The 13,422-nt window shown below is 37.4% G+C and overlaps 2 protein-coding genes across 8 annotated transcripts in view; both read right to left on the bottom strand.

The window, feature by feature from the left end:
• Positions 1-1,434: 1,434 nt before the first annotated feature.
• Positions 1,435-13,422, bottom strand: part of LOC119080599 (serine/threonine-protein kinase N) — a 52,138-nt gene continuing 40,150 nt past the window's right edge. For 3 of the 5 annotated variants that reach the window (XM_037188995.1, XM_037188994.1, XM_037188993.1), the window contains 11 exons: positions 7,156-7,528; positions 6,711-7,084; positions 6,383-6,644; positions 6,069-6,241; positions 4,520-4,819; positions 2,798-3,221; positions 2,582-2,733; positions 2,151-2,522; positions 1,973-2,080; positions 1,765-1,905; positions 1,435-1,696 (listed from right to left, as the gene is read on the bottom strand). In XM_037188995.1, coding sequence (XP_037044890.1) covers positions 1,553-1,696; positions 1,765-1,905; positions 1,973-2,080; positions 2,151-2,522; positions 2,582-2,733; positions 2,798-3,221; positions 4,520-4,819; positions 6,069-6,241; positions 6,383-6,644; positions 6,711-7,084; positions 7,156-7,528 — 2,823 coding nt within the window. In that variant the 3' untranslated portion in view covers positions 1,435-1,552. The remainder of the gene's footprint in view (positions 1,697-1,764; positions 1,906-1,972; positions 2,081-2,150; positions 2,523-2,581; positions 2,734-2,797; positions 3,222-4,519; positions 4,820-6,068; positions 6,242-6,382; positions 6,645-6,710; positions 7,085-7,155; positions 7,529-13,422) is intronic. The other 2 variants (XM_037188998.1, XM_037188996.1) reach the window with 1 other exon arrangement.
• LOC119080602 (serine/arginine repetitive matrix protein 5) lies at positions 7,788-10,833 on the bottom strand. Of its 3 annotated transcripts, none has more exons than XM_037189001.1 (5): positions 10,697-10,833; positions 9,852-10,264; positions 9,576-9,791; positions 9,284-9,499; positions 7,788-9,223 (listed from the first exon to the last, which is right to left on the bottom strand). In XM_037189001.1, the coding sequence occupies exons 2-5, from the start codon at positions 10,122-10,124 to the stop codon at positions 7,904-7,906; spliced, it is 2,025 nt and encodes a 674-aa protein (XP_037044896.1). In that variant the 5' UTR covers positions 10,125-10,264; positions 10,697-10,833; the 3' UTR covers positions 7,788-7,903. The 3 variants fall into 3 exon arrangements, with proteins under 3 accessions (XP_037044896.1, XP_037044895.1, XP_037044898.1); XM_037189000.1 differs by having other exon boundaries at positions 10,691-10,833; XM_037189003.1 differs by having other exon boundaries at positions 10,719-10,825.

The following is a 13,422-nucleotide window of genomic DNA, read 5'->3' on the forward strand; positions in this document are numbered from 1 at the left end:
TGTGTGTCTGTGTATGTGTTATCTTGGGTGGCGTATAAATATTTTGTTTCATTCTATTTTCAATTTAAATTTTCCAACAAAATAATTTCGTTACATTTTCACAGAAAAAATTTTTTTCCTTAAAATTTCTTTGACAAAATTGTCATTTTGAACTGTCTATTATCCTGGCTGTATAGTAGTAACAGGGTGACTGATATGGTGCTTCAAACAGACACACCGACTTTCGACTTTTATCGCTGTCATTCCTTGTGCACTAAGTCGATACAAATTATTTCCAATCGGTCATCATTTCGTGCAATCAAGGCAATCAAGTGCTCCCACATTGATTTTATAATTATCGAAATCATTTTAGGTATTTATGTTGGGGTTCGATTGTCCTCCTTGAAAGTTGGCGGGTAGAAGAACATTGCAACATCTCAAACTGTAAACTTTTCGAGTTAGTATGACAAAAATCGATTGCGTTGACCCACTGAGCGAGCATACTATCACACAAAAATGCACTGTGGCAGATACGGAAACTTATTCCATACAGAGCAGTTTTTAAGATTTCCATGAAATAAATGTCAGAGCTTTCGGAAAATATGAAAGCTTTTGGAAAGTGTCAGAGCTTTTAGAAATGCAAAAAATTAACTGAGCAGTTTTTGAGCAGAAAAAGACTTTCTTTTGCAAAAGTTAATTCACATTGAATGTTGCAAAACAAATTGAAAGCGTCTGGTCTCTCGAATGCTATCACATAAGAGTCGAAGAAGTCGGCGTGTCACGTTACAAAAATTTGAATTAAAAATGGTTTAGTCGTTTTGTATGCTAATAAAATTAATGAGGATAGAGAGTTTATCTAAATAAGTTTTATTAATTTTATTAAATGTTCTTGCCCTCTTCTTCTTCGTTTCTCTACTCAATTCCGTGAAGTTTTTACAATTAAAAAATTGGCAGACTTTGATATAGTAATAAGTTTTTTAACATTTTTGTTGCATGTAAAAATGGTTTGGCAAATTTCTTCTTTTTTTTTGTTTAAATAATTTTACTTTCAAATTGAATTTTTAAAGCGCAATTTTTTTTACATTTGAGAAAAAGAAAAAAATAATTCGCCAAAGAAAATGCTACGTTTGAGTGTTCACGTCTTTTTTGTTATTTAATCTGTAAGTTTGGCATTCTTAACGCGTGCGCTTTACCACAATGTTTTGCAACAATTTTTATTTTAAATAAAAAATTAAATATTTTCGTTTTGTTCACTTTTTCACTGTCTCACATTTTCTAGATTTTCTTTTATGTTAATTCGGTTCCTTATTATGCTTTCCATTCAATATTTTATTATTCCTAACTAAAGTATTTCAATTCTGACGTGTTGTATAATCACAAATTTCTTTTTTTTTATTTTTTTTATTTTAAGCTTTCTTTTCTGTCAGAGCAAATTCGACTCACTTCTCCTTCTCGCTCTTTCTATCCACTGCTTCTTAACTATTCCTCAAAAGAAAAAATCATTCATCAATTACTCCGCATTCACCAGCTCATCCATCGAAGACGGAACATTCCAATGCCAGTCATCACTGGGTCAACACCAATCAGCCATATAAGTGAAATCCTTAAAGTAATTTTGTTCTTCCGTTGTTAAATGACGCGGTTCCTTTGGCGGTGTTAATTGTGGCTTTTCGGATGTGAATTCTTCATCGAAATTGGACACATCCTCCATGTGTCGCTGTAAATGGAAGTTTTGTTTGTAAATTTAGCTGTTTAGCAAACGGAAAACACCGAAAAATGTCTTACAATTGTCGGAACAAATGGTGGTTTCACTTTACGTAATAGCAGATCGTCGAATGCGATATGACGGAAGAACGCTTGCTTTTTCACATCTTCGGCATCTCGTTCGGATGAGCCCAATCGTCTTTCGGGATTTTTTCGTAATAACTGGAATGGAAGAGACGTTCAGAATTGAGACAATGGCGACAGTATGGAAATTCAAGTCGAAAGTTACCCTTCTCATAATAGCAATCGCTTCCAAAGACAAAAACCTAGGGTAACGAACTTCATCGTTGACAATCGAATCAAACACCTCCTCTTCGTCGTCACCAGGGAACGGCGACTGAAATAATAATAAGAAACGAAATTATGCCATCAGCACTTCATCACAATGTGCTTCTCGTTTAACGTACCTCTCCAACCAACATTTCAAATATTAATACGCCCAAGCCCCACCAATCCACAGCTCGCGTATATGACGTTTCAGTCAAAACTTCCGGAGCCAGAAATTCTGGCGTGCCGCAAAAAGTGCCTGTTCTATCACCGAAGCCCATGCCTTCTTTGCACAGACCAAAATCAGCGATTTTCACATAGCCCTCAGTGTCCAACAGCAAATTGTCCAGCTTCAAATCTCGGTAAATGATTTTGCTTTCGTGTAAATATTGAAGACCTAAGACAACGCAAGCTGCATAAAATACGGCTCTCGGCTCCGTAAACACGTCGGTGTGGATGTGCATCATTAAGTCACCACCTGCAGCATATTCCATGACGAAGCAAACGTGCAACTGAAATCATTTTTTGTACAGAAAATTTCTCAATCAATTTGGTCTGTTGGGTAATTTACCTCTGTTTGGAAGCATGCGAACAAATTGACAAGGAACGGATGTCTCATTGTATTAGCCACTTCAAAGATTCGCTTTTCACTCAGCAATGATTCCACCTCATCTCTGGCGATGATGTCGCCTTTCTTCAACGCCTTTATAGCAAAATATTCATCTGGAAAAGCCAAACGTCGAATTTTATATAGATCGACCACAGCAAACTCACTTCATATTCGTACCAGTGTTCTTATACTGCGACAAAATAACTTTGCCAAAATGACCTCGACCCAACACACTCAACAGCCTAAAGCTGTCCACCGACAATCCAGCTGATGAGGGTTTACGAACTTCGATCGAGTTCTCTTTGAATTGTAAACCACGTGAGACTTGTTGACGTCTCGATGCTGCCGCCGCTGCTGCCTGAGCAATTTCTAGTTGATGGTTTGACTGAGAACGTGGAACAGATGCTTGTTGTTGCTGCTGCTGTTGTTGATGAATGGATGACTGTGGCAATTGTGATGATGACGAAGATGTGTACGGATGCAACGGTGGTGGCTGTTGATGTGAATAATATTGCGGGGTAACAGGCTGTTGAATGATCGGCGATGGCGGCACGTATTGCGAATTTTTGTTAATCGATATGTTATCGAATGTTTGGACAACCTAAATGGGAGAGGGGAAAATTTTCGTTAAAATTTTGGAGATTTCTCTCTTTAATAAATACTGAAAAGGTAACTGCCAAGCAAACACCTGATGCCCTTCTTGCCCAAGCAAACAAAAGAAAAATGTTCACACAAAGTGTGTCGTTTGTCAAGACAAAATTGAAGCATTTTTCTGATGTAGGACGACAACACGAATTTTCAATCGAATAGAATTTTTAGAATGGCTGAATGTTTGCTTTTCTTTTCGTATAACTCAATGGTTGCATCGAATTTTCTCAAAGAATCGACCAATTTATGAGAAACATGTTTCGGTCATGACCGCTTGATTGATAATAAGTAATTTGTGAAGCGAAAGACAATCACGTCTTTCAGTTGTTTCAGTTTGAGAATGTCACGGAAAGGCCGAATACGATCTAGTTAGTGTCTATTCATTTTAACAGCACTAACTCTTGTCGTTCGATTCGCTACTCACTGACGAAACAACTGACGGAATACTCGAAAACGGTTCCGCAAAACACACAGACTTGAACTGTGCAAACATTAATGAGTAGGACGTTCAATAATGTTTGCATAGTTCAAGTCAATTGGTAGATAGTTTTTAAATTTTTCATCAATCTGTCACAGACGGCAAGCATATTAACAGATTCACTATCTGATCTATTACTTCATTTTCGAAGATTTTCATGGATTGATTTCAGAAATCTTTTACTTCATTTGTTTTGAACTCATTAGAGCTTGTCGTTTATTGTTGCTGTCATTGTTGAAAACATATTGACAGCCGTCTGTAACAGGTTAAAGCGGATGATATTCAAATTCATGCAATTAATGACAGTAAAACAATAACAAAAGTGGTTGCGATGCGAAAGAACATGCATTTCAACATCACGTGTTAATGTGTTGGTATTTAGTGACCCATGGTTCTACTATAATGACTAATGAGATAAAAATTCGAATTTTTTATAGGAATAAATTGTTAGTTTGAGAAATGTCCATATTGCGTTCATAGCGCCAATAACATGAATTTATAAAATTTAGCATTACGAATCTAACGAATGAGCCTAGGGAAACGATCACTCTTACATCAACCCAATTCCAAAGCGCTACACACAAAAATTATCCAAATTAAACACAATGATCGAATTTCCTCCTATTATATGTACAACGCATAGCCGAATGAATCAAATATTAAAACAAAGTTTAAAAAAAAAATTAGAAACAACAGAAAATGGTGTCACCAAAAAAAAGTTAAATTTAAAAAACCAAAAAAAAACTTTTAATCGAAAATTTATCGGTTCTGACCTCGACGTAATCATCTTCGGGAAATTCAACAAACATCATTTCGCTGGGCGCTGGCGATGGTGGCATTTCCACAATCGGACTAACCGGCATTGATCCATTATTGCCACTGGGTCCCATCAGAATAACCGGTGGCATCGACAATAACGGACGATGGTACGTATCCGGCGATATGCGAATATGCGGTCGCTGTTGGTGCATCGGTTCGGTAGTCGGCGTTGTAGAGCCACGATTCGATGCCGTCGATGACGATGTACGATCAACGTGATGGAGAAAATCGAATTCTCTTAATGCGCTCTGCAGCTGTTGGTCGTCGATAAAAGTGTGGGTCGATCAAATAAGTGGGGCGGCATTTTTTTTGTTAAATTTTTGTTTGTTGGATTAGTGAATTAAAACGAATGGGAACCGAACAGTACGGACTCAATGTCTCGGTCTCCAGTCAATATAGGATTTACGTTTCTCATTATTGCATTGCAATCGTAGAACTGGGAGTTAAGACTCATAAACCGCGGATTTTTATGCAATTGGATAATGCCCGAAATTGGGAGGAGTTTTAGAATAGTGAGTGCTTGAGAAGTGTTTTTATGAAATACTATTCAATAGCCAGCAAGCGAAGAATTGAGTCTGGTTTAGTGAAGTGGCGAGTTGAATGAAGAAATCATGATTTTATCGATTATGATGTCAAGTCAGTGATAAAGAGGAATTTTTAAAGAACTTTTGAAGGCATGTACTGCTGGAAGAGCAAACTTTCAAATCAAAATTAATAGATCGATGTAAAATATTACTTTTAAGGGTAAAAGTTACTGGCGCATATCTTTGTAGCTTTAGAATTTATTGTGATCAATATGAGAACACCAATCACGAAAAATATTTTTCCGAACCAATCGACAAAGTCAGACCATCGACTTTAACAAATTTAAAATGAACGAGTCCCGAAGCTTCTGGCTGTATTGTTCCAATAAACTTCTGCTGTCAGCGGTTCAAATTCATCGTTCTGGTCATTCATTAAATTTGAACCATCACACGAAGACATTTCGTACAATCTCGGAAAATTGGAGTATTTTTGGGAGTAAGACTTTCTCGGTGTTCCTTAAAATCCTCACTCTGTCTGCTACAAGCACCGTTTTGACTAATTGCGGCCTCGTTATCAATATTTTGAATTATTGTCACCTAACGAAACACTTGTGTATTGACCCGAAGAGAAAATTCTCGCATAAAAATCGTATAAAACTCTATCGGGCGCACGGTGAGTCCTGCTCACCGAACAATTTGCCAACATCCAACATTTTACTTGTATCAAAATTAAAGAAATTTTAAATAAAAAGAATTAAATAAAACCAAAACTACTTAATGTGTCAGGCTAACCAAAACCGTGTTCGTGTGTTTTTCATTCACTTTGTACAATGAAAATCAATAATAAAAAAAACTCCCATCCAAAACATGAAAAAAGTACGTACGGCACAGCAAATAGAATTACTTATCCCCAAAGACATGAACAATAAGTATACCGAATTCAATTTGTTAGTTTTACAAATATAGAAAAAAAACTCACTTCAGGGTCCATCCGACTAGTCTGCGGCGGTGAAGGCATCGGTGGCTTTTTCTGGCGGAAACTAGTTGGCTGTAAATTTAACGGCTTTGGCGGTAAAACAACATTATTATTTGGACTCTGTTGGTTGTTCGCTACAGGACTATCCGGTGGAAGGGTACTAACACCTTGCATTCCTGTTACAAGAAAGTTTTTTTTATTTATTATTTCGTTTGCTGTGAAACCGTGATGAAGATTGCTGTGTAAGCATCCAACCGGTGATGATGCCGGTACTTGTTTACGTAAACAAATCGAACATCTAATAAATTGGTACAAACCTAATGGACGAGCGCCACTCAAACCGATAACATTGATGTCTGGGTTCTCGCCAGGCGCCACCACGGTTTCAAAATCGTCGGATGACGTATCGAAGACAAGCTGAAGTGGTTGACCGGCTGACGTGAATCCATCAATATTTGGTGAGGTTGGTGTTGGAACGCCGGTTTCCAGACTTTTATTCGTTTGTTGCTTTTGTTTCAGTAGACGACCCCAGGTCGCGATGTTAATGTTCATTTGCTTAGCACGTGGGATATTTTTGACCTAAAAAAAAATTTGTTTTTAAAATGCCTGAACTCCACCGAAAGTTCGGTCCAAAGAAACACTCACTTGTGCTTTATTGAATATCATGCGTTGTCGCTGTAGTTTTGGCTTTCTTGAGATCATTGGATTTAAAAATTTGATTTCAGCAAACAGTAATCCTTGCGGCTCCAATTGCAATGCCATACCGTGTCGTATGTCATCGATAAAATCTTCTAAACGTAAAAAGCATACGGCACACAATGATCTCCAATCGCGCCAGTAAATTCCAATTTCTAATTCGCGGGATCGGTCTAGATCGATTGAGAAACGTTGATCCCATGCCTGTTGTGAGCACGGTTTCCATGATGTTTGAGCCACTGTTATATTATCTAATTTGATGACAGCCATAATTTCTAATGACGTCTCATCCTTAACACTATAGCTTTTTGATGAGCTGCGACCTAGTGCACAGAGGAAAAGATTGTCATTTTAACGAGCGAAGACGAAAAGAGGGTTTAATCATCAAACTCACTTGTAACGCCTTTGACAAAACTGCGTAGATCACCCGGACTGGAATTGTTGTCTTTGTCTCGTCGCGATCGTCCAGGTACTTCTTCAAGTAGTGCTTGACAGCCCATTAGTCTTACTTCTAGTTTACCGGTAACAGCAGCGCATCGGCCCAGTGACGATATACTGTGGTAGGGTTTACCTTCCATGCCAACGCGTTGAAATGGTTGAAGTGATGTGTATGCAACGGGAACCGGACTCGACGCTTGCACATTTTGAAGTTCGTGTTTGAGTTGCTGGGCGGCTGCCGAATCTGGTGGCAATTCATGCCGGCGAATGTCCAACGAGTAACGGAGTAGATCTAATTTCTTCGATGACTCGGACAGTCGCACTTGGGCCTGTTTTTGGGGTAGAGAATTTGGATTAATATCGTGAGTGTATGAAAGGTCAAGATTTAACGTTCGTTGTTGTTGTGGTCCGTCAATCTTACAATCAAGTTTCTGTCCATGAAAGTAGAAAAATTCTAAATAACCATTTTCCAATGGTGTTACGATAATTTTTCAAAACTTGGTTATACTTGCTACATCGGCAATAACAAACAAGACAACCAATTCAGCCGTCAATCTGGATTCCAGAGTTAAAGAAAAACACCGAAACTAAAAATAAATGCTTTGTGTATTTAACATTGTTTAGTCGTTCATAACAATCAACGGCCGCGCTCCATTTTATATTTACACACACATCAAGTTAGTCAATAAACATTTTCCATCAAATTAGTGGCGTTTCAACCAAAACAACGACCGATTGTACGGCTCATCGCCAACCGATAAAGTGCGACTGCGAAATTGATCACGCTCCGCCACCCATCGTCGACAGTGTTCACACTGGCAATCTGGATTTTTAGCCGGACCGAAATGATGACCGGTCTTGCGCATCGCTCCAACAACGGCACCAAATTTTCTCGCCCGTGCCCAATGCTCATTGGCACTGTCTAATATCGTTGACTGAACGGATGATGTTTGACTGCTTGGACTGTAGCTCGGAGTGAACAGAACTCTTTTATGCTTCTCGTTGGTTTGTTGTGCATCAATCGCTTGGACCGGACTCAAAACTAATTTATGAACTGAGCTTTGTGCATGGCTTGTAGGTTGTTGATGGGGTTCGTTGACCACTTGACCGCAACATACACGTTGGGCTGTTGGTAATGGTGACACTGCCTTAGCTCTATTATTCTCTTTATCAGTGGAACGTCGAACACTTTCACTACGTGCATTCTCACGTCTCTCTTCAATGAAACGTTCATTTTGGTGCATGTACTCAATCATTTTCTTCTGCTGCAACAGAAATCGTCGTTCTTTCTCCGGTGATCTCCATTTACGCGATTGCAACAAGAACTCATTTAATTCGTCGCTTTTCCATTGATCGGAGTCAGCTTTACCGGTTTCACAGTCCGTATCCTTCCAAGACGATGAATCCAAATAATCGTTAACGCTGTTACTCGATGCCAGCACTCCACTGGATATGCTGCTACACGTCATATCACGCATAGTTGAGCGTGATGAATTCGGATAAATGGAACTTAGACAATCGTCACTCTGATCGCGACGGTAGGTAAATCGATTTCGATTGCTTCCCATTGTAAATTTGGATTGTTGTTTTGATGCTTGGGCGCCGATATGTCTGTTGAACAACAGTTGTTTGGACTCGCTGATTTCATCTTTCGAAGTCGATTTGGTCAGTAAATGATTACGTGACTGAATCGGTGATGGGGAAGGAGCCTTTTCATATAACTGACTGGCGAAACGGCGGGGTAACTCATTCTTATCCGCTATTCTATGCTGAAGTTTCACTTGCTCTGAGTTGTATACTGTTTGTGGTGTGGAATTCGATTCTTCTTCGATAAAGCGATGATTGTAGGATGATGCTTCGGAGTCGTCTTCTGCACTAGAATCTTCAGCATCCGATCCGGTACAATAAACATCGATATGAACGGTGCGTGGTGATTTCTTATGATTGTTGCCTCGTGTTGATGATGATGGTGATAAAGTATTTGAGGGTGATCTGTGAGGTGATCGGGATACATGACGAGAAGGCTGTAACAAAGGAGAAGTTAACTTCGCGAAAACATTTCGATAAAAGCATGGGTCGTCTACCGAATACTGTTTTGCTTCTTCAAACAGATGAGACAACATTGATTCGGTGGTTCTTCTATAATCGTATGGTCGACGTTTTCGGCTGTCATGTGAGGGCTTTGCGGATTTGTCAGACTTTAGTTTGCTTTCGTTGTCACTGGTTTGAGAAAATGCATCTTTCACAGATAGAAAATTTACGTTTTTTATGAAGTCGGATGCGTTACTCAACCGTGGTGGCTGTAAATGCACAAGTAAATATTGCAATATAGAAAATTTCTCAGACTCGGAAATGATATTTATGATCTGAACTTACTTCCTCCGGAACAACCGTACAGGTTGCCGTTGTGTTGTACGTAATTGGATCTTCCTGGCCCTCTTCGACAGTAGTCGGAAACAAATCAGTGCATGCCGACAAAACGATACTGCAGGTACTACGAAACGGTGACTGTTTTCTCGAATTATTTGTGGTCGTACTAAATCCAGAATCTGACGGCGGCACACCAGTAGAATGGAAACTATCGTGTTTGGCCTGAAAATCAATGTTCGTAATATTTTCTCGGTTGATCGTTGGTCTCTTGTCATTTGTCACCTTGTCATTTGTATCCGATTTATGGTCAGACTTGAATGTGGCATTGGTTGAACTGAAACCACTTTTATCGTTTGATGATTCATTTTTCACGTCATCGCTGCTCCACTTGTAAACGATCGTCACTGGATTCGCCTGCGTCGGTACGTCGTCAGCAGCGTTTGACGAATCAACGTTATCATTGGAATTTGTCGGTTTATCATTTGGCCGTTTGATGGTAAGCTGAGCGTGAACGGTCCATTCAGCTGTTATATTTTCCGGCTTAACGTTTGCCATGTTCAAACCGACGTTCAAAGAATTTTCACTTATTTTTTCTCACTTTTCATTTCATATGATTCCGTGTCAATTGAGCGTTACAAAAAATTAATATTAACCGATCACATGAACAACTGGCCACCGTTCTATGCACCTGTGAACTACACACACAATATTAAACTTTCAATGGTCGAAGTTTTATTTTTGATTTCCGTCGGTCGTCTTTTTTTCATGTGAAATGTATTTTCGTAATAGCCGTTCTATTTCGGTAGGATAATAGACACAAAAGTAAAAATTTTCGTGTACATTGTTTGTACAAGCTGTGGAACAATCGACATCGAACGAATCTACAGTGAGAAATTGACTTTTTTTATGCCCACAGAAATAACATTTTCATTGAAATAAAACTTCGAGTCATTGACACAATAAAATGAATTTAGTCAAAAAAAAAACGTTGACTTTTTTGATCACAGTGATTCATTGTCCTTTAACACATAATATTTTTTGTCACCAAGAAATCACTTTGGTAGCGAAAAAAAGTCAAGAATCACTCAGCGAAAAGAAAAAGGCGAAAAAAAAGTTGTCACCAAGACCAGTGTGATATTCAAAAATTACGCAATTGCCAGCACTATTCTGTAGACAATTTTCATTAACAAAAAACAAAAATGAAAAACGAACGAAAAGCCATGTTGCGCTCCGAAAACACGAATGTTTGGATTTTCTAAAAAACTTTTTGTGCTTTTCTCAAACGATTTTTTTCTTCTTCATTTCAAGATTCGTTACCATTTATTTGACTCGCATATATTACACGTAATACGAATTTTTGTCGATGTGTGGACACACAGAACGGATAGCTGGTCTGTCGAATATTCATGTTTTTTTCCAAATGCATAACAGAGACAAAATGATTGTGTGAATTTTATAATTAGATTCGTTGATGTATTTAGCATTTGAGAAAATCAAAAAAAAATGTAAATTTATTTACTTTTCTCAATTTAAACTCTCGACGAAATGGATCATGAGCGAAAATTATGGTGAAACAATGTACAAATTTAGATCAATAGCTAATTATAATGGGGATTGATTCGGAACCAGTCAAGAGACAGGAGAGAATATCTTCTCAGCAATTTTAAGAGGAGATATAAACAAAAAAAGAGTTGTTGGCTACATTATCGAAAAAAAAGTCCGTACTGCAGTTGATGCAACTATACATCCGTCTAACTCAGACAAGCTTTCTGGCAAATATTGAGTTAACAGGTTAAAATTGTAACACTATCTCGCTTGCCTTGAACAAACTCTAAAAAAATCCAAAATCTCAAACCTTCTATACTCGGACTCGGTAGCAATAAAACCGTAAAATATTTTGATATTACAGAAAATCTAGTTGAGGATCGAAAAGGGTCCCAATTACTTTAGCAGAATTTACTGAAATCCTCACAACCTTAGTTGTTACATCGAGAATATCCTAGAAAGCTTCAGTTAAAAAAAAACGATTCAGTCCAAGCAAAAGTGATGGAAGAAACACATGAAGAAATCATTTATGACTAAGAGCATGAAGCTTCCTCTTAGTCTTCTAACTCACAACTTCATTGGAGTGTGTCCAACATAAGTAATTGATATCGCACTTTTACAATGCTATGTGTTGAGCTACTTTAAAAATCGAAAGTGTTTTCGAGTTACTTTTCCCAAAAACTTGGCATACAAAATTAATGGATTTGACATAAGCACAGTGCAGCATATGTTCTCCGTTTAATCGCATAAAACAGAACATAAAATGTAATAAGAGAATTACAAAGAAAAATCGTTCGGTCTATGTCTGTAGCCACCACATGTGCTCTGTGAACTGAATGTTCGAATATTTTGAGCTCCGTTTATTCAATATTTATAGGTCACTAGTTAATATTTTCGATGTTTTTGTTTTTCTCTTTCTTTTTTGTTGTCTAAATTACAAAGTTGAACTTTTGTTTGTTTACGAATGTCTTTGAAATGTGGTTTATAAATCAACACAAATTTTGGAGAGTGTGATTTTGTGTATACTTAAATGAGTGCATGTGGAATTCTGGAAATAGTAAATCATTGGCACAATCATCGGAGTGATGGGAAGTGAAGGAGTTTTTTTTTCACATGTTTGAAGAAAATTGTAACTTTTCAACCGGCAAAATATTTTCTGGATTTAAAATATTTTTGACGGGATACACTACGAACACATTCTTGCGTTACGCTAAGTCAATATTTTCATTAGAGCATTTTATCGGAGCTAACACAAGTTTATAAATTGTCTCAAATATGCGCACATTAACACAGAAAAATCTTTTGAAAATTATTTTTCGCTAAAGTTGCAACAATTTCAATTCAGAAATAGTTTTCAATGTGGACAGATTGGCCTACAATTCTCGTTTTTACTTTATCCATTCTACAAAGTAAATGTTTATTATTAGAAAATGTCAGTCTTGTGGATAAATATTAATAATTTAACACGCATTCATCGTGCCGCGCAATGATGAGAAGTCTGCTTTTAACGAAATTTTGTAATATTTCGTTAACAATTTGAACGATTCTTTTTACATCAATCCATCGATGAATGATTGACAATAAAAACAATTAAGCAACACAAATTCTGACTGATCATGCAAAATGTTCTGTTCGTACAACTTTCTTAGTTCTAACGAAATTGGTTGAAACATTTCTCAATTTGAGTTTTAATTATTTATCAAACGTTCAGACGATTCAAAAATGCTTCTTATTGGGAACGAAATATTATACAATTTTTAATCAGCAGGCTAATCGGCTGTCTCATCATTGCGGTACACTGAATGCATTTTATTTAAAAAATATTTATCCACAAAACTGACATTTTCTTATAATAAACATTACTTTGCTGAGTTATAAAGTAAACCAGTTGAGAATGTAGCAGGTTACGGGTACCTTAGACCGTACGAATTCGTATACCTAGTGTGGAATGTTCACCTACTGACATATAATATATCCAAGAAGTTATCGTCTTTCAAAAACGAAAAACCGTACAAAAAACTGAATAGGTATCAGCACTTGATACAGAACTAGAAAACGAGAATTGGAGGCCAGTCTGTTCACATTGAGAACTAATTTTGACTCCAAATAGTTGTAACCTCAGCAAAAAGTAATTTTCAAAGTCAAAGTCAAAAATATTAAAACTAAAAGGTTAGCTGGGCCGACATGTATTAATATATTTGATGCAAGATTGGTTTTAATGATGAAAAATATGGCAGACAGAGCAAGTCATCTGCTATCGACAGCGGTGACCAAAATAATCAATGATTTCTGGCTGATGTTGTCTAAT

Source organism: Bradysia coprophila, unplaced genomic scaffold (genome assembly GCF_014529535.1).
Source record: "Bradysia coprophila strain Holo2 unplaced genomic scaffold, BU_Bcop_v1 contig_350, whole genome shotgun sequence".
Lineage (NCBI taxonomy): Eukaryota > Metazoa > Arthropoda > Insecta > Diptera > Sciaridae > Bradysia > Bradysia coprophila.

Excerpts from the sequence above, each read along its gene's own strand:
- LOC119080602 (XM_037189001.1), bottom strand. The coding sequence starts at position 10,124 with ATGGCAAACGTTAAGCCGGAAAATATAACAGCTGAATGGACCGTTCAC. Across the intron at positions 9,500-9,575 it reads GTACGGTTGTTCCGGAGGAA|CCACCACGGTTGAGTAACGC; the intron begins GTAAGTTCAGAT and ends GTGCATTTACAG. Across the intron at positions 9,224-9,283 it reads AAGAAGCAAAACAGTATTCG|CCTTCTCGTCATGTATCCCG; the intron begins GTAGACGACCCA and ends CCTTTGTTACAG.